General features: G+C 48.3%; 1 protein-coding gene across 13 annotated transcripts in view; it reads right to left on the reverse strand.

Moving 5' to 3' along the window:
- The window catches only part of LOC147618182 (putative cyclic nucleotide-gated ion channel 20, chloroplastic), a 155,514-nt gene that overhangs the window by 108,683 nt on the left and 28,245 nt on the right, over positions 1 to 18,586 (reverse strand). For all 13 annotated transcript variants that reach the window (XR_015262071.1, XR_015262073.1, XR_015262068.1 and 10 more), the window contains exon 4: positions 18,384 to 18,518. Coding sequence is in view for 5 of the 13 variants with exons in the window: in XM_086774606.1 (XP_086630732.1) it covers positions 18,384 to 18,518 (135 nt within the window). In the remaining 8 variants the exon portion in view is untranslated. The remainder of the gene's footprint in view (positions 1 to 18,383; positions 18,519 to 18,586) is intronic.

An 18,586-nucleotide genomic window follows, 5' to 3' on the forward strand; every position in this document is an offset into this window, starting at 1 on the left:
GACCACATTGAAAACAGTGTCCAGCAAAAGCTCCCCAACAATGCTTGAAATGCATACACCTCATTCCTAGTGACTTAAGGCGCAACCATGGAGGACGGGGACAAGAGGCATTCCATAACATACATAATCTATTCCGATTGTTGGACCTAGAACGGGGCGGAACCAAGACTTTTCCCAAAGATTGCATTGCATCATGCAGTAGAGGCCAATACATAGCAGGGCAATTCTCCACCTCCACCCAAATGGGACATTCCTGCTAAAGAATTTCCTGAAACTCAACCAAGGGTCTCCATTGCACGGCATGCACCAACTGGCCCCCAAAAAACAAAGGCACTTTCTGAAGCACCAACTGCCGAGCTTCAGGTGTTTTAAACATAATTTCAAAAAAACCCCTGGGTCCATCAAAAATTTCATCTACCACATCTGACTGCAAAAGGAAAGTCAACCACTGACGGATCATATGCATTGGCGGCAACCACCCTATGAAAAAGAAAATTGCAGCCTTCTCATGGAAGGCTGCCAGGACCTACAAAACACAGGGTGTGTCCATCGACACTTCCAAAACATCCTCTTCAAGGATATCCACTGCCTTTGATTCACACTGTTCCACGTATTCTTGAAGAAGGGAATTCGCGAAATCCAACAAGAGATCCCAATCCACCTGTGCATCATAACAAACATTGTTCGACCCATCACCCAACAAGGGCATATTTGTCTCCGGGGTTGCAGCCACAACCATAGCCTCATCTTCATTGTCACCGCCAGAACATTTAGGCCTCTTAGAAAGGCCTAGCTCACGAAGTTCATCCTTTGTCTCACCTTTGTCAATGTCAGGACCCAAAGCAGCCACTGTTTTGTTAATGAAAAATTCATTGAGAGTGGAAATCTCTCCCACTTTCTCCTGTCTCTCCCTCTCTCTCTCTTTGTGCTGAAAGCCTAAAACAGCACAATAAAGCTCTACAAAACCCTAAAACAGCAGCCCCAAACCCTAAAACAGAAGCAAACAGCAATTCGAAACCCTAAAACAGCAATTCGAAACCCTAAAGAAGTAGTAGACAGCAATTTGAAACCCTAAAACAGCTTCTCTTCACACAGATGTTACCAGACGATAAGATCTCTCTCTCTCTCTCTCTCTCTCTCTCTCTCTCTCTCTCTCGGCCATTTTCACTGCCTGTTCAGAGAGGGTTTCGGACCACTTTCTAGAGTCATGAGATACCAGGATCAGAGATGCCTCGGAATATACTTGCTATAGCTTCGTAGACATAGAGAGGGTCTCTTGAGAGGGAGGGGATCAGAGAGGGAGAGACACCTACAGAGGCAGATTACAGACTTCTTTCGACCAGAGATTGAGCAGTCAGGCCAACAGGCATTGCAGCTAGCCCCAGAGTCTACCTGCGCCCCCCTTCGGTCTCTCTCCCGCTGCCTGCCTGCGCCCCCCCCTTCGCTGCCTGTCCCCGCTACCTGCCCTTCGCCGCCTTCGCTGCCTGTCTACCTGCGCCCCCCCTTCGCTCTCTCTCCCGCTGCCTGCCTGCGCCCCCCAAGGCAGCAACATAACTCTCTCTCTCTGCTGAATCTCCTCTCTTTCCCTTTCCCCTACATGACTTGAAACCCCCCCCCTCCCTGTTGCTGCTGTTTCGCGCTGGTGTCATGGATTAATTTTCAGTCCATTGGCTGTGGGAAGTTCTACAAAAAGTCATGGCCAAGACCAGGTTTAAAGAGGAGCTCGTGAAGGTGGAGGACAAGCTCGGCACAATTATCAAAGAAAACAAGAAGATGGTCGACTCTTCTGTTACCGCAATCATAAACCGCCTCTCCAAACTCGAGAAGGGATTTGACAAAATCCAAGAGCTCGAAGAGAGATCTTCCAAGCAAGAGGCTGAGATTTCAGCCTTAAAGGAGGAACTAGTGGAGGCCAAATTGCATGCTAAAAGTCAAGCGGCTGAAATCTCAGCCCTCAAAAAGGAGTTGGAAGCCACTTCAAAAAGCAAGCTTGAGGATGGAAAATTTCAGCCTTCCTTTATTGAAGAGCTGAATACCATCAAGGAACAAATGAGGATCATTCGAGAGGAGGAGGAGCAACATAAACAGAAGACATCTTCATGGGTGGAGGCGATCACAAAGACACAAAAGAAGATGGACGAGGCAGAGAAATGGATCGAGGTCGCCAAGAAAGGGAAAGGTAAAGAATCGCCACCCATCCCCACTCCCACCATCATCAACATGACCCTTGAAGAGGAGCAAAGGAGGAAGACCCGGGCCTTACATGTACGAGTGTCCGGTCTAAAAGACCGTGATGATGCGGAAGGGGAAACCAAGGAGCTCTTCTCTATGATGGGCATTGAAGCCACGCACACAAAGGCATGGAGAGTGGGAAAGAAGAGAGAAGGTAGTGGCGAATCTTCTAACGAGAGAGCACTTATCATTCGTTTCCCCTCCATGGAAGCGAAGAAGGACTTCTTGAAGAGACGTCCTACACTCAAGAAGACGGGAATATTTCTTGGAGATGACCTCACACTCTCGCAACTTGCCCACATGAAAGAAGTTATGCCCGAGATAAGGGCAGCTCGAGAGAAAGGGAAAGTGGCCTTCTATAGAGATGGTAGAGTGGTGATTATGGAGAGGCACTCTTCATGACGGTGCGAGACCTATGGGACTACACTCAAAGTTGCTACTTGGAATTGTAATGGATCTCTACGCCTTGATGTAGGGGCTTTTGAGGATAGTTTCACTGGGAGGGACATCATCTTCTACTGTGAGACGCATCAGGCTCCTGGACAGTCCATGCCACATGTTAGTGGATACCGATGGGAGACAGCTTGTAGACAGGAGACTCGTTCAGAGCATAGAGGACGGGGCTCAGGAGGAGTGGCAGTATTGTTTAGAGAGGAGCTACAGCCACTGATACATATAGTCCGCAGAGATGAGCAGGCTAGGTACATGTGGGTTAGACTGAGGGCAGAGACGGGCAGATATCTCTACATTGCTATATGCTATTTTGCTCCTAGTACATCAGTGTATGCATCACCTAGCGGGCAGTCTCCCTTTTCTATTTTGGATGACGACATTTGGGAGTTCTCCAGGGATGGTGACATCATTCTCCTTGGGGACTTCAATGCCAGGACCGCCCATAACCAGACAGTATTTTATGATACCTCAGAGGAGATGTTGAGGGAACTTGATGTCAGGGATATGGGCCTATCTAGACTCTCACAGGATATGAGGAACATACAGTGTATGGGCGGTATTTGATAGACATGGGTGGGGACTGCACATGGATTGGCCATCCTGAATGGCCTACAGAGATTCCCGACATCGGGCGGTTTCACTAGCTTTCCACATCGGCATGGTGCTAGTACAGTGGACTATGTTATGGCTCAGCCCAGTCTCATTCCCTCTTTTCAGGATTTTATGGTAGGCACTAGGCCGGTTGGAATAGCAGTGGATCATGCAATCTTGTCCTTCACTCTCACATTTCAGTTCAGCACCGCTCCATTGGGACAGGTCTCCACACACACTCGTTATACCTTTACGAGGGAGACTGACACCGTGTACACGGATGAGATATACAGACGCTTATGTGCCGAGGAGCCGGGACCGCCATTAGATGAGCTCACTCAGATATTGATAGAGACGCTTCATGCTGCAGCATCAGAGGCATATCCCCATAGTCAGCCTACACGGAGACGATCTGGGAACATGCCCCAGAACAGTTGGTATGATGAGGAGTGTAGAGAGATGAGGATCAGATTACAGAGAGAGGTGCTCATGGGTGTTACCACTCACAGACAGTCACGGATTACCTTCCGGCGCGACGGAAGAAGAGGGCTTATCTTGCTCAGTTAGAGAGGGATTTGTATCAGTTATTTATGAGTCACGACTCAGGCGAGGCATGGAGACTATTCCATGAGCATTCACCATCACCAGCCATTACCTCCACAAAGATTTGGGGTAAGTATGCAGCATCCCTGTACACAGCACCAGGACAGCCGCCCCTGCCAGACCCATCGGAGCCATGCCCAGAGACATGTGCTTTCTTTACTGCTGAGATGGTAAGGAAAGCTATTGACAGGATGGGGACTGGGAGAGCATATGATCATGATGGTTTGGTAGCAGAGCACTTTACTCATGCCAGAGATATGCTTGCAGAGCTTATTGCTATGATGTTTAACCGAGCCATGTGTGAGGGTTTTCCTGAGACTTGGAATATGTCCACGATTGTGCCTATCTTCAAGTCAGGGGATCCCATGCTTCCTGGGAATTAACGTACCATCATGATTGGTCACACATTGGCTAGATTATATGCATCTATTCTTGAGCAGGAGTTGAGTAGATGGACAGAGAGAGAGGACATACGTGCATCAGGGCAGGCAGGGTTCAGGAGAGGTTTCTCCACTCTTGATCATATCTTGACACTCAGAGCTATTATTGAGGAGCTTGGAGGGCAGATTATATGGCAGGAGGATTTCTTGTTGCTTTGTGGATTTCCGCAAAGCTTTTGACACAGTACCGAGAGCCAGACTGATGCGCAGACTACAGGAGATGGGAGTGCCCACAGAGCTGATTTGGGAAATCATGGCTTTATACAGGACAGTTGTGGGGCAGGTACGTACTACTCAGGGTATATCTGAGATGGTTCACTCCACTATTGGGGTGAAACAGGGCTGCCCCCTTTCTCCCACCTTATTTGGGATGTATGTGGATGAGGTTTCGGACTATGTAGAGCTTGACACTTTGATCACTTCAGCCATGCTGTATGGAGTGGAGATATGGGGACCCTCAGTGGATCACCACAGCCGAGCTGGTAGCACTGATGGATGGAGATGTATGGACATTGGAGAGGCCCTTGGTTTCTATGATTTCCCGGATGATTAGGGCCAAGGCCTCCGTACCACATGATATTATCCGTGCAGAGATGGCTGCCCCCCCATTGGTAGTAGAGGCACTCACTCGATCAGTCTCCTTTATACAAAGCACTTGGGCTCTCCCTAGAGACAAATATGCTCGCTTAGCCCTGGAGTCTTCACGACAGTTGGCATCACAGGGAGACGGATCATGTTGGTATGCACAGATGACAGCTTGGTTCCAGCTACATGGCTTTAGTATGGACAGGCTACCTCCATTTCAGTACTCCCTGGATGCACCCTCCCTCTCTGTCACACGGGCAGAGATTACCAGACTTATCAGGCAGGACTTGATTCAGCTGGACACTAGGAGGACATGGATACAGCCGACACACGAGCTTGGTACGAAGATGGCTTTCTATAGAGATCATCTTCTCCAGCTCACGGAGGATGGGTTTGTGATTAGACCCAACTACATGGATACTTATCTTTCTCATGGGGTACGGTGTGCTATTGGTCAGATGCGCACATCCTCACACCAGCTAGAGATTGAGACTGGCAGATTCAGAGGAGTACCAGCTGAGGCCAGGATTTGTCAACTATGCTAGATGGAGCCAGAGACAGAGTTACATTACATATGTCACTGTCCAGTATATTATGAGATACGAGGCCGTTTTCACTGCCTATTTAGAGAGGGTTTCCGACCAGCATGGGAGACGTCCAGTCAGAGTACTCACCATGGAGGACATTGAGGATATCCGCCATCGACCGATGAGAGACATCTTTGGATAGTGATGTGTATGATGCTTACCTTTGTTGCTGGAGTTTTCCTCCCAGATGTTATCCATTAGGAGCTCCTAGTACCGTACTTTTCCTCATAGTTGTTTCAGTTTCAGTTAGTTGTTTAGTTGTTTTTAGCTTTTCTTACACAGACATTGTATCAGATCCACCAATTGTTGTAACCTTTTTGGTCTCATAGGCCATTTTGGCCTTCTGAAGACGTTAATATATCATTTCATTTCTCTCTCTCTCTCTCTCTCTCTCTCTCTCTCTCTCTCTCTCTCTCTCTCTCTCTCTCTCTCTTCGCTTTTCTCTCTTGTAGACATTAATATAACTTTCTTTCTGTTCGCCGCCCATCGCACCTGTTCGCCATCTCCTCTGTTCGCCTGCATTCGCCCTTGTTCGCCATCTTCTCTGTTCACTTGCATTTACCCATGTTCGCCTGCATTCGCCCCTGTCTTCTCTGTTCGCCACCCTTCGCCCCTGTTCGCCCCGTCTCTGTGTGCAGCCCCTCTCTCTCTCTCTCTCTCTCTCTCTCTCTCGGATTATTCTTGCGAGGCATGCGGGACACCCAGTCAGGGTGCTGACCACAGAGGATATTGAGGAGATCCGCCAGTGTCCGATGCGGCACATATTATGAGATGGAGGTACCTCCATAGTGTACCTTCCAGTTCCAGTTTCATTTTCTAGGTGCCAGTAGTATCATCTTTATTTTTCATTTTCTGGGTTTTTTTATCCAGACATTGTATCAGATCCACCATGATGTAACTTTTGGTCTCATAGGTCATTATGGCCTTTTGAAGACGTTAATATAACATTTCATTTCATTTCTCTCTCTCTCTTCCGTTTTCTCTCTGCGCCTGTTCCCCACCCACCCTTGGTCAGGCCCCCAAGGCAGCAACATACCTACCTGCTGCTACTTGCCTCCCCACTTGCAGCTGGCCATCTATTGGGGCCACCAGCTGAGGAGCAAATTCAGTACTAGAAGGGGGACCCCTTCAGTCCAACATGGACAGCTCGCCGGCAACAAGGACTAGAGGTGAGAAGGAGAGGAAATACAGCTCGATTTGGGCGAGCTCACAGAAGATCGGCGACCCCCATATCAAAACATGCCTGACCACCATGAGAGAGGTATGCAAAATGCAGGATACTGACATTGAGCACCTACAAAAGAAGCTCGGGGAGAACAAGGATAGTGATGACCTTGGGCATGAGTTGCGTGTCTCCATGCAAGAGGAGATTGATAGGTGGAAGGCAGACATGCAGGCATACATGGCAGCTCAGCTAAGCAAGATGCAGGAGGAAATGGTCCAAATGTTGGACGCGAAAACCAGCCACCACACCTTACTAATCACGGAGCTGGAGGGCCCAAGTCGCCACCCTTAGAGTGGAAAACGAGACCCTGAGGGCACGTACTCAAGTCGAAGGAGGGATTCAACTATCCCTCAATGATGAGCTGAATACACTTAAGAGTGCAATTGAAGACCCTCCAGGAACAAGAGGAGAAGAAGGCAAACGAGGCAACCACATGGGCCGAGGTGATTAAGAAGACACAGAAACAAGTGGAAGAAGCACGCAGCTGGATTGAGGTTGCCAAGAAGCAACGGAACCCACCATCATCCCCAAACATCATCAATGACACACTTGAAGAGGAGAAAAGAAGGAAGATTAGGGCATTGAATGTGAGTGGTGGGATGGAAGGACGGAGCCTCGCCGAAAGAGGACGCCATAGCACTATGCAGAAAGCTGGAAATCGCTGATACCCCCTTCGTCCAGGCATGGAGGGACACTTCATAGCTCACTCCCTCTCATATCCCTTTAAAGTATTTAACTAAGTCTAATATTTTCACTTCATCCCTCTAGAGTACTCAATCATGATCTGATTAATAGATTGTTTTTTCTATGTAAATGTTAAATGATTAAAAAATTAAAGATCTACAAAATGTATGAAACTAAGTAACTTGATGACATCAAACTTTGAACAAGTTCAAAATGTCAAAGAGGAAGACATCATCCACTGCTGCTAAAAGTTCCAAGGGAAGCTTAAGGCTTGAGATTTTTGACGGGGTTAATGATGACAAGGCATGGACTTGGTACCTTGACTTCTACAATGAAGAGGGGAAGCCAATGAAACCTGTACAATTGTTTGCATTACAACCCAAGAGAGAGGCATACAAAAACCTTGGTGTAGTACAGGCATTATTTGAGGGGATTGCAGGAAAAGAAGGAGTTCCATGCGTTCATGTGGATATTAAAGACTCTAATAAATCACCAAGGAACGCGCACTCATCCTCAAGTTTGCGGGGTTGGAGGCGAGGCAAGCATTCATTACCAAAAGGCGGGCACTAAAAGGAGAAAAGACTTACCTCGAAGACGATCTCACACTAGCACAGGTGGCACACAGGAGGGAATGTATGCCACGCATCTTGGGTGCACGGAAGGCAAGGAAATGGGCAGTGTACCGAGATGGGAGGGTGATCATCACCGAGCGACGTGCCCAATGACGGTGCGAGACCTATGAGACGAAGCTAGAGATTGCGGTTTGGAATTGCAATGGCGCCTTGAGGACAGATGCAGGTCTGTTCAAGGAGACATTTAGAGGGAGAGACTTGGTCTTATACACAGAGACTCATCAGTGCCATGGGAGTCGGCTTCCAAAGGTGAGAGGATACAGATGGGAGTCTATTCACCGCCCACACCCACGCACAGTAGGGGGTACCCGAGGGTCGGGAGGGGTGGCTTTATTATACAGGGAGGAGCTTCAACATGTGATATAGGTGGTCGGACGGGATGAGGCCGCACGGTTTTTGTGGGTGAGGATCCAAACACAGAGGGCCCGAGACATCTACCTTGCAATGTGTTACTTTGCACCCTCCAATTCTAAATATGCCACCCATGGAGAGTCCCCATACCTGCCCCTTTATGGTAACATTATGAAGCTTTCCAGTCTAGGGGACGTCCTCCTAGCTGGAGACTTCAATGCCCGCACCGCAGGTGCACATGTACCCTTCTTTGAGACAGATGGGTACAGATCTGGAGTGGACATCACAGAATACAGCAGCCCACACAAACTATGGAGAGTATCTCTTAGCCCTCGGCGGGGCTCATAGGCTAGCCATTTATAATGGCTTGGCTAGATGGCCTAGATCCAACTCCTTCACCTCCTACCCCTTCGGACATGGAGCTAGTACAGTGGACTACCTAATGGGATCCCTCTCTTTGATCCCATTCATTTCGGAGTATACCATCTCTCCTCGCCCCATCAGTGTTGCAGTCGACCATACATACCTGGCCTTCTCACTCACATGCCAATACACCATGCAACCACCTGCTTTGCCCCATCACGGTCCGAGATACCACTTCACCAGAGAGACCTCTTCCATCTACTCTGATCACGTCTATCGCATCCTCTCCGACCTCGACCCCCACATCCCACTTGATGAGCTTACTACACACCTCTCCGCCACCCTCCATACGTCCGCTTCTGCAGCCGCCTTCCCACACTCCACAGCCACCCCTACATCACCAGGAGGGACTGTCCCACAGAATAGCTCGTACGACGAGGAATGTCGTGATACCTGATCCCGTCTACATCGGGAGATGGCACTAGGATCCATCACTCACCAGCAAGCGCGAGTGATCTTTCGACGTCTCACACAGAGAAAGAAGAGAGCCTACCTAGCATGCTTGAGCAGGAGCTATACCAGCTATTTCTTGGAAGGGATTGTAAGGAGGCCTAGAGGATCTTCCAGGATCATCGCCTTCCAACTCCGATTACTTCACCCATCACCTGGCACACCTATGCCACCTCTCTCTACCATGTCCCCAAGCAGCCACCTCTCCCACATCCACCTGAACCTCGTCCCCCACACTCTTCCTTCTTTCACCTCAGCATGGTGAGAGATGTTATTGACAGGATGCACACTGGGAGAGCACAGGATAATGATGGACTCCTCACCAAGCATTTCTCCCATGCTAGAGACACGCTAGCCCCTTTACTGGTTCACATGTTTAACAAGGCTTTATGTGAAGGCTTCCCCGTCAGCTGGTCATCGAATACTATTGTACCTATCTTGAAAGTAGATGACCCCATGGACCCCAACAAATATAGGACTATCATGATTGGTCACACCTTGGCCAAGATTTATGGTTTGATTTTGGAGCATGAACTTAGTAGATGGTCCCAGGAGCAAAGACTCAGAGCACCAGGGCAGGCAGGCTTTAGGAGAGGGCACTCCACACTAGATCATATCTTTACACTACGGGGGATCATTGAGGAGGGGAGAGCTTATGGTGGGCAATGGATATACTGCTACTTTGTGGATTTCCGCAAAGCCTTTTGATACTCTCCCACGGGCCAGACTCATGACGAGACTGCAAGATATGGAAATGCCAGCAGAGATGTTGTGGGGGATCATTACACCCTATGAGTGAGTCACAGGCAGAGTACGGGCTCCAGGAGGTGACTCAGAGATCATACATAGCACTATCGGGGTGAAGCAGGGCTGCCCCTTGTCTCCTACTCTATTTGGTCTATACATTGACGAGATCTCGGATTACATAGACAGACAAGGAGGACCAGGAGCACATTTGGCAGGAGTCCTAATACACCGATCCTCTTGTATGCAGATGATATTGTTCTTATTTCTGATTCACCAGAGGGGCTACAGAGGCATTTGGATGCATTATAGGCCTTTTGCGAGGAGCGGGACCGTACTGTGAACCTTGGAAAGACCAAGGCTAGACCTCAGTTCTCGATGCGGAACGTGGCCGACGCTAGATTGATGAGGGGATATGCAGCCCTTGGCTCGCTAGAGAGGCAATGCTCACAGATACAGTTTCAGGAGCCGAGGACGAAGCTTTGGCTATTTGATACTCTAGTTACACCTGCACTACTGTATGGTGTCCCCATCTAGCGTCCTAGCTTTATACCATAGGAGGAGACAGAGGAGAGAACCGGTGGGAGACAGATACAAAGGAGGTATATGATGGGTGGAAGCCGATGGAGAGGCCCCTAGTGGCGATGATCTCACGCATGATTAGGAGTAAACCATCAATGCCACATGAGATTGTGCGGGCAGAGATGGGTGCTACATCGATAGTCACAGAGGCTCTATTCCAGACAGTGACATACTGGCATAGGCTATGGGAGCTTCTACTTGATAGATACCCCCAACTAGCCCTGGAGTCCTCGAGACAGTTGACACTTGAGGGGTTCTACAGAGTGCTGGTATGCACAGGTAGGCACTTGGTTTGGCATGCACGGTATGCAGATGGAGGCACTCCCCCCCTTCCAGTACAGCATAGAGGCCCCATCATTTCCTCTCAGCCGCACAGAGCAGAACAGGGTTATCAGGAAGGACATTGTAAGACTGGATACTCAGAGGACATGGAGTTCACCTAGTCGTCCACTTGGGACAAAGATAGCCTTCTACAGAGATCACCTCCTATGCCTTACAGAGGATGGGTTCATCATCCGTCCACGCTAAATGGACATACACCTATCCTTTGGGGTGAGATGTGCGATCGGCCAGATCCGCACCTCGTCCCACCAGCTAAGAGTGGAGACTGCCAGATATGGGCCTAGGGCGGCCACACCAGAGCTCTGTCACACAGAGCCCGAGACAGAGGACCATTACATATGCCGATGCCCCGTGTACTATGAGATTCGGGGGAGCTTCCACTACCTCTTCCGAGCTGGGTTCGCACCACTTTCCAGGATCATGGACTTCCCGGATCATCAGAGATGCCTGGGACTTTTTCTTCTAGAGCTTTGTAGACACAGGGAGTCCTTAGTGAGATCCAGATCAGCTATACTTGCTCGAGGACCAGCACAGAGAGCTCTCACTGACTTCTTCCATGCCAGCGCTGCGAGGGCCGATCCACCCATCATACCCTGACGACAGGCTAGTGTAGGAGCTCGGCCGAGAGGTGAGTTATGCAGAGCTCGATGCCCCAGACCCCATGGCCACGCCACCACAAGAAGATCAAGGCCATCATCTCCCATCATCGCAAGACCTTCTCGCGCCAGCTCAGTTTTACCACCTTGAGCACCATGTCACAGGGGCCCATGAGGGATGTATTAGGGTGATATGAGAGCTCTCTGCTCATGTACGTAGATCAAATTTTAAAGTTCTAGATTTTTGTTATCTTTCTTTATTACTATTTTGTACCCAGGATTATGTACCTCATGGATATGATGTAACCTTTTGGTCTCATAGGTCATTTTGGCCTTTTGAAGACGTTAATACAACTTTTTTTCTTTCTTTCTCTCTCTCTCTCTCTCTCTCTTTCTTTCTTCCCACCGCCTCAGAGTGGAGACAGGTAGAGCTGAGCGCATCTTCAGAGCCGAGAAGCTCGTACGGACACCCAGAGAGGAGAGGATTTGCCGACTATGCCCCACAGAGGTTGAGACGGAAGAGCATTACATATGCCGCTACTCAGTATACTATGAGATCCGCGGGAGGTTTCACTGTCTATTTCGCAAGGGATTCGGTCCACTCTCTCCAGGATCATTGACTTCCAGGACCAGCATTGCCTCGGCCTCTTCCTGCTTGAGCTTCAGAGACATAGGGACACCTTCTTGAGACACAAGCCCCAGCCACCCTGCCCCCTCCCTCGGCATTAGGGTGATATGAGAGCTCTCTGCTCATGTACCTAGATCAGATTTTAAAGTTCTAGATTTTTGTTATCTTTCTTTATTACTATTCTCTACCCAAGATTATCTACCTCATGGATATGATGTAACCTTTTGGTCTCATAGGTCATTTTGGCCTCTTGAAGACGTTAATATAACTTTCTTTCTTTCTTTCTTTCTTTCTCGGCCTGGCTAGATGGCCTAGATCCAACTCCTTCACCTCCTACCCCTTCGGACATGGAGCTAGTACAGTGGACTACCTAATGGGATCCCTCTCTTTGATCCCACTCATTTCGGAGTTTACCATCTCTCCTCGCCCCATCGGTGTTGCAGTCGACCATACATACCTGGCCTTCTCACTCACATGCCAATACACCATGCAACCACCTGCCTTTCCCCCTCACCGTCCGAGATACCACTTCACCAGAGAGACCTCTTCCATCTACTTTGATCACGTCTATCACTAGAGAGACCTGTTCCATCTACTCTGATCACCAGAGCCAATACAGTGGACTATCGAATGGGATCCCTCTCTGTGATCCCACTCATTCCGGAGTTTACCATCTCTCCTCGCCCCATCGGTGTTGCAACCGACCATGCATACCTGACCTTCTCCCTCACATGCCGATACACCATGCAACCACCTGCCTTGCCCCATCACCTTCCGAGATACCACTTCACCAGAGAGACCTCTTCCATCTATTCTGATCATGTCTACCGCACCCTCTCCGACCTCGACTCCCACACCCCACTTGATGAGCTTACCACACACCTTGCAGCAACCCTCCATACGTCCGCTGCAACCGCCTTCCCGCAAAGACTCAGAGCATCGGGGCAAGCAGGCTTCAAGAGAGGGCACTCCACACTAGATCATATCTTTACATTACGGGGGATCATTGAGGAGGGGAGAGCTCACGGGCATCGATATACTGCTGCTTTGTGGATTTCCGCAAAGCTTTTGATACTGTCCCACGGGCCAGACTAATGAGGAGACTGCAAGATATGGGAGTGCCAGCAGAGATGCTGTGGGGGATCATTACACTCTATGAGTCAGTCATAGGCAGAGTACGGGCTCCAGGAGGTGACTCAGAGATCATACACAACACTATCGGGGTGAAGCAGGGCTGCCCCTTGTCTCCTACTCTATTTGGCCTATACATTGACGAGATCTCGGATTACATAGACAGACAGGGAGGACCAAGAGCACATTTGGCAGGAGTCCTGATACCGATCCTCTTGTATGCAAATGATATTGTTGTTATTTCTGATTCACCAAAGGGGCTACAGAGGCATTTAGATGCATTACGGGCCTTTTGCGAGGACCAAGACCTCACTGTGAACCTTGGAAAGACCAAGGTCATGATCTTTAACACCTCCTCAGAGTGGATAAGTAGATCTCCAGTACAAAATACATACAGTGGAGAGCCTGTGGAGTATGTTACATCATATGTATACCTTGGGATCACTTTTGCTAGACCTCAGTACACTCGATGCCGAAGGCGGCCAACGCTAGATTGATGAGGGGATATGCAGCCCTTGGCTCGCTAGAGAGGCAATGCTCACAAATACAATTTCAGGAGAACATCATGACCTGGGGCTTTCAACTCCTCATTGGATAAATCTGGCCCCTAGAAGGCTGCTTCATACATGAAGGCTGGTGTGACAAGGGTGTCAAAAAGCCAACCCTTCGTCTTGGGCTCCTGGAAATGTGTCTAGAAGCACTGCCACACTCAAGTAAGCTCAAGGCTGCATATCCCCATGTCACTCATGGTGAAGCGTGAGCCACTGATAGCTCCTCAGTTGAATCTAAAAGGAGGACGAGGTCATCTCCATAAAGTAGTAGGGGGATCAATATGCCTGCCAGTGTGGGACCAGCCCCTCCTAATCCATCAATGAAGCTCGAGATCTCATCAGCCCTGTGGCCAAAAAGAGTGGGTGATAGAGGGCAGCCCTGTTTCACCCCAATAGTGCTGAAAATCTCCTGCGATGAACCTCTTGGGGCTCTCACTTGTTCGGTGATGGATTCATAGAGAGCAATGATGCTCCAGACCATGTTAGATGGGACTCCTATCTCCTGTAGACAGTGTAGGAGGTGGGCTCAGGGTACTGTATCAAAAGCTTTGCGGAAATCCACAAAGTAGCAGTAAATCCTCTAATGTCGTGTTCTACCCTTCTCGATGATGGCACGGAGGGTGAAGATGTGGTCAAGGGTAGAGCAGCTCCTGTGCTGAGGCTCTGCATCCCTCTCTCTGCGCAAATGAACCTCACTCCTCCTCTAGCACCGATCCAAAGAGTTTGGCCAATGTGTGGCCAAACTTGATCATCGTGTAATTATTAGGATCAAGTGGATCTCCGTCTTTGAGGATGTGGGTGATGGTGTTAGCAAACCAAGAGGGTGGAAATACTTCACCAAGGGCTCTATTGAACATGTAGGCTAGTAGGGGCGCCAGGGTATCATCGGCATGTGAGATGTACTCGGCAGTGAGTCCCTCGTGATCCTAGGGTCGCCCATTACGTAGTCTACAAATGGCCTTGAGGACCATGCCCTTTGTAGTGGGGCGGGGATCTAGTGGTGGGGGTAGAGGTGGTTGATGGAGATATGATAGATTCATAACCTTCCGCCCCTTTGGAAGTCTGATTTGATGTTGACCTCTTTGTAGAGTCATGGATGATGGAGGAGAGTTAGGATGTAATGGTGGAGATGGGAAGGGATAAGTCCAAGGCTGAAATGTGGTGGGAGAGGTGGTAGTCACAGATATGGTCAAGATCGTCTATAATGCATCACCCATGACAAGGTCCCAAAACCCTCCCTGAAGATAGTGGTAGCGTCTGCATATCTCATAGTAAAGTGGGCATCTAAGTATCTAATGCTCCTCAAACTCAATCTCCCCTGTACTACATAGCCTTTACACCCCTCTGTCTCGTGGGATGCCTTCACAACATCCTCAGCCAACCAATGGCGACCTTCATGGCATGGGATATGTGTGTCGAGATATCTGGGCCTCTCCATGAAACCATCCCCAATGACCCGCATAGTTGCATTCAGTACGCATACGGATCCGTACGATACTTAAAATCCATACCATACAAGATCGCATGTTCTGTACAGACACGAAAAAAGTTTTTTTGGGTTGAAAATGACAAAGAACCATTAACAATCTAAATGCCATGTCTTGCTCGAAATAACCCACTTAATTTTTTCCGATTTTTTCGAATTCTCTTATATTTTTTTCCATTTCTCTTGATTTCGCCAATGTCGCTCAATTTTTCCAAGTTCCCTAATTTCTCCAATGTTTCTCAATCCCCCCAATTTATTCCGATTTCTCTGAATTCCCCCAATCTCTCCCAAGTCCCTCTAATTTTTCCCCCATTTTTCCTAATTTCCCAATTTCCCCCAATTCTTCCAATGTCCCCAATTTTCCCCAAGTCTCCTCAATTTCTCCGTCTCCCAAATTTCCCCCAATTACTCAATTTTCAATGTTTCATATTTTTTATTTACATATTTTTAAGAAAAACATGTGTACTTAATGTACCTTATCTTGATGCATACTTTGCATACTTGTACCAAAGATGTTCGAAACGTACCGTACCTAACATTTCTATCCACCTTGGTAACCCTCAAAAAATGCTCTCTGTAGCATTGAAGCTTCAGGGAAAGCTCAGCCAGGGATATCCACGCTTGGTCTCTATATGAAGTCTAATCAGATCTGGACCGATAATGTGGTTGATCTCATGCCGTGAGAGATGAAGAAGGGGCAATCCAAGCTATACTCGAAGAAAGGGGGGGGGGGGGGGGAGGAAGTTCAGATGAAAGCCATATGACTCGAGCCAACTGGTGGTGGTGCATGCATACCAACAACTGCTATGACCCTCCTCTGCCATGCGTCTAGGCCGATGGAGACAATCTCTATGTAGTGTGTAGACATGTTGTATGTATGTGACAGCCTGGAACATGGTATGTATGACGAGAAAGAAAGAAAGAAAGAAAGTTATATTAACGTCTACGGAAGACCCCAAGGGCCTATGAGACTAAAAGTAATACAATGGTAACAAAAGAGAAAGAGAGAGAGAGAGAGAGAGAGAGAGAGAGAGAGAGAGAGAAAGTTGTATTAACGTCTTCAAAAGGCCAAAATGACCTATGAGACCAAAAGGTTACATCATATCCATGAGGTACATCATCCTGGGTACAAAAGAGTAATAAAGGAAGATAACAAAAATCTAGAACTATAAAATCTGATCTAGGTACATGAGCAAAGAGCTCTCATATCACCCTAATACATCCCTCATGGGCCACTATGACATGGTGCTCAAGATGGTAAAACTGAGCCGGTGCGAGAAGGTCCTGCGATGATGGGAGATGATGGCCCGGATCCTCTTGTGGTGGCGTGGCCTAGGGCCATGGGGTCTGGGGTGTCGAGCTCTGCATAACTCAGTGGCTCTGTCGAGTGTCACACCTCTCGGCCGAGCTCCTGCACTAGCCTGTGGTCCAGGTATGGTGGGTGGATCGGCCCTCGGAGTGCTAATATGGAAGAAGTCGGTGAGAGCTCTCTATGCTGGTCCTCAAGCAAGTACAGCTGATCTGGAGACTGGATCTCACTAAGGACTCCCTGTGTCTACGGAACTCTGGAAGAAAAAGTCCCAAGCATCTCTGATCCGGGAAGTCCATGATCTTGGAAAGTGATCAGAACCCAGCTCGGAAAAGGCAGTGGAACCTCCCCCGAATCTCATAGTATACAGGGCATCGGCATATGTTCTGTGTGACACACAGAAAGAAAGTTGTATTAACGTCTTCAAAAGGCCAAAATGACCTATGAGACCAAAAGGTTACATCATATCCATGAGGTACATAATCCTGGGTACAAATAGTAATAAAGAAAGATACAAAAATCTAGAACTTTAAAATCTGATCTAGGTACATGAGCAGAGAGCTCTCATATCACCCTAATACATCCCTCATGGACCACTGTGACATGGTGCTCAAGGTGGTAAAACTGAGCTGGCGCGAGAAGGTCCTGCGATGATGGGAGATGATGAGAGATGATGAGGAGAGAGAGAGAGAGAGAGAGAGACGAGGAAAGGTTTACCAATGTCATCAGGTGGGGTGCAAAACTGCCCAGGAGATCAATGATGATACAGGACATGGGAGTATTGTGGTGGGAGATGCTATCATCATAACAAAGCATAATGTAATGGAAAATAGGTAGAAACTGTCAAGTGTGCCAAAAAGATATTGATGGACAATAAAGGCATATTACATCAAAGCCTAACACAGTTACACAGCCATCTCAGAACCTCGTCCCATGAGACATGAGGGGGATCCAAGCACATGGATCGCCATAAGATCAAAAATGATGGTCTTTCCCCAAGGAGGAGTGTGTGTCTAACCAATGGACTGTTCTGCTGAGGTCTGGGTCTTTCATGAGTTTTTGTGTCATCTGAGGATGTCGAGGCAAGCCAGCAGACCACATAAGCTAGGGTGTTTTGGGCCCTATTAGCAGTCAGTAGCTAGGGATGTAGCAATCAGCACAAGCACGCTTCAGCAAGCAACTCCGGCACAGTTCAGCAGCGTTTCTCCTCCAAAACAGGATCTCAAAACTTGCTGTTTTCAGTCTGCACAGTAAATGCAGTCAGTGGTATATTCTGTTGTACATCGTTTCTTCTTCATTTATCTGCGATATACATCACAGTCATGGGTCAGCTGAAAGAAGATCTCCACCATCAAATCCCCCTGCATTAAATTTGGGAAACTTCATCTCCTTCACCATCATCAATTTCTTTCTACAAAAGCTGAACTGTTAGTATTTCCTGACCTCTCCTGCCACTTTCAAGGCCAGAAAGCCAATCTGTCAGCATCCCATGTCCTCTCGTATCGGTATCAAGCCATAATGCTTGCCTCCCCCACTCTGGTGTCATCCACAAACAAGAATTGGTCTGTAGATACATAAGTTTTGTTCTTGTAGAGCTGTTTGGAAGTTCCTGTACATGATACTTAAGCTCCCCACTACTAGTTACATGAGAACCACTCCTACAAGCATAAGCCAGCGATCCAATTATGCATGCATGTGAGCTTTGCACTGTGCATGTGCTTGTGGCACATCTTGACGTGCCTTGTACGGTAAAAATACCTGAGGCAGAGGCAACACCACAATCACATCAAGGGAAAACCAGCCAAAAAGGTAGTGTTCGACTATCTTTTCAGGGTTGTCAACGAGTGCTCCAGACCCAATTCCTGATGACGGTTCAATATAGGCCAAGCGAAACTGCATAGTATGCAAACATCCTTATGAATATGAGGCCTTTCTGCTACCAGCACAACGTAATGCATACA

The sequence above is a fragment of the Cibotium barometz genome, chromosome 35 (genome assembly GCF_041138505.1).
Source record: "Cibotium barometz isolate CiBa-2024 chromosome 35, ASM4113850v1, whole genome shotgun sequence".
Lineage (NCBI taxonomy): Eukaryota > Viridiplantae > Streptophyta > Polypodiopsida > Cyatheales > Cibotiaceae > Cibotium > Cibotium barometz.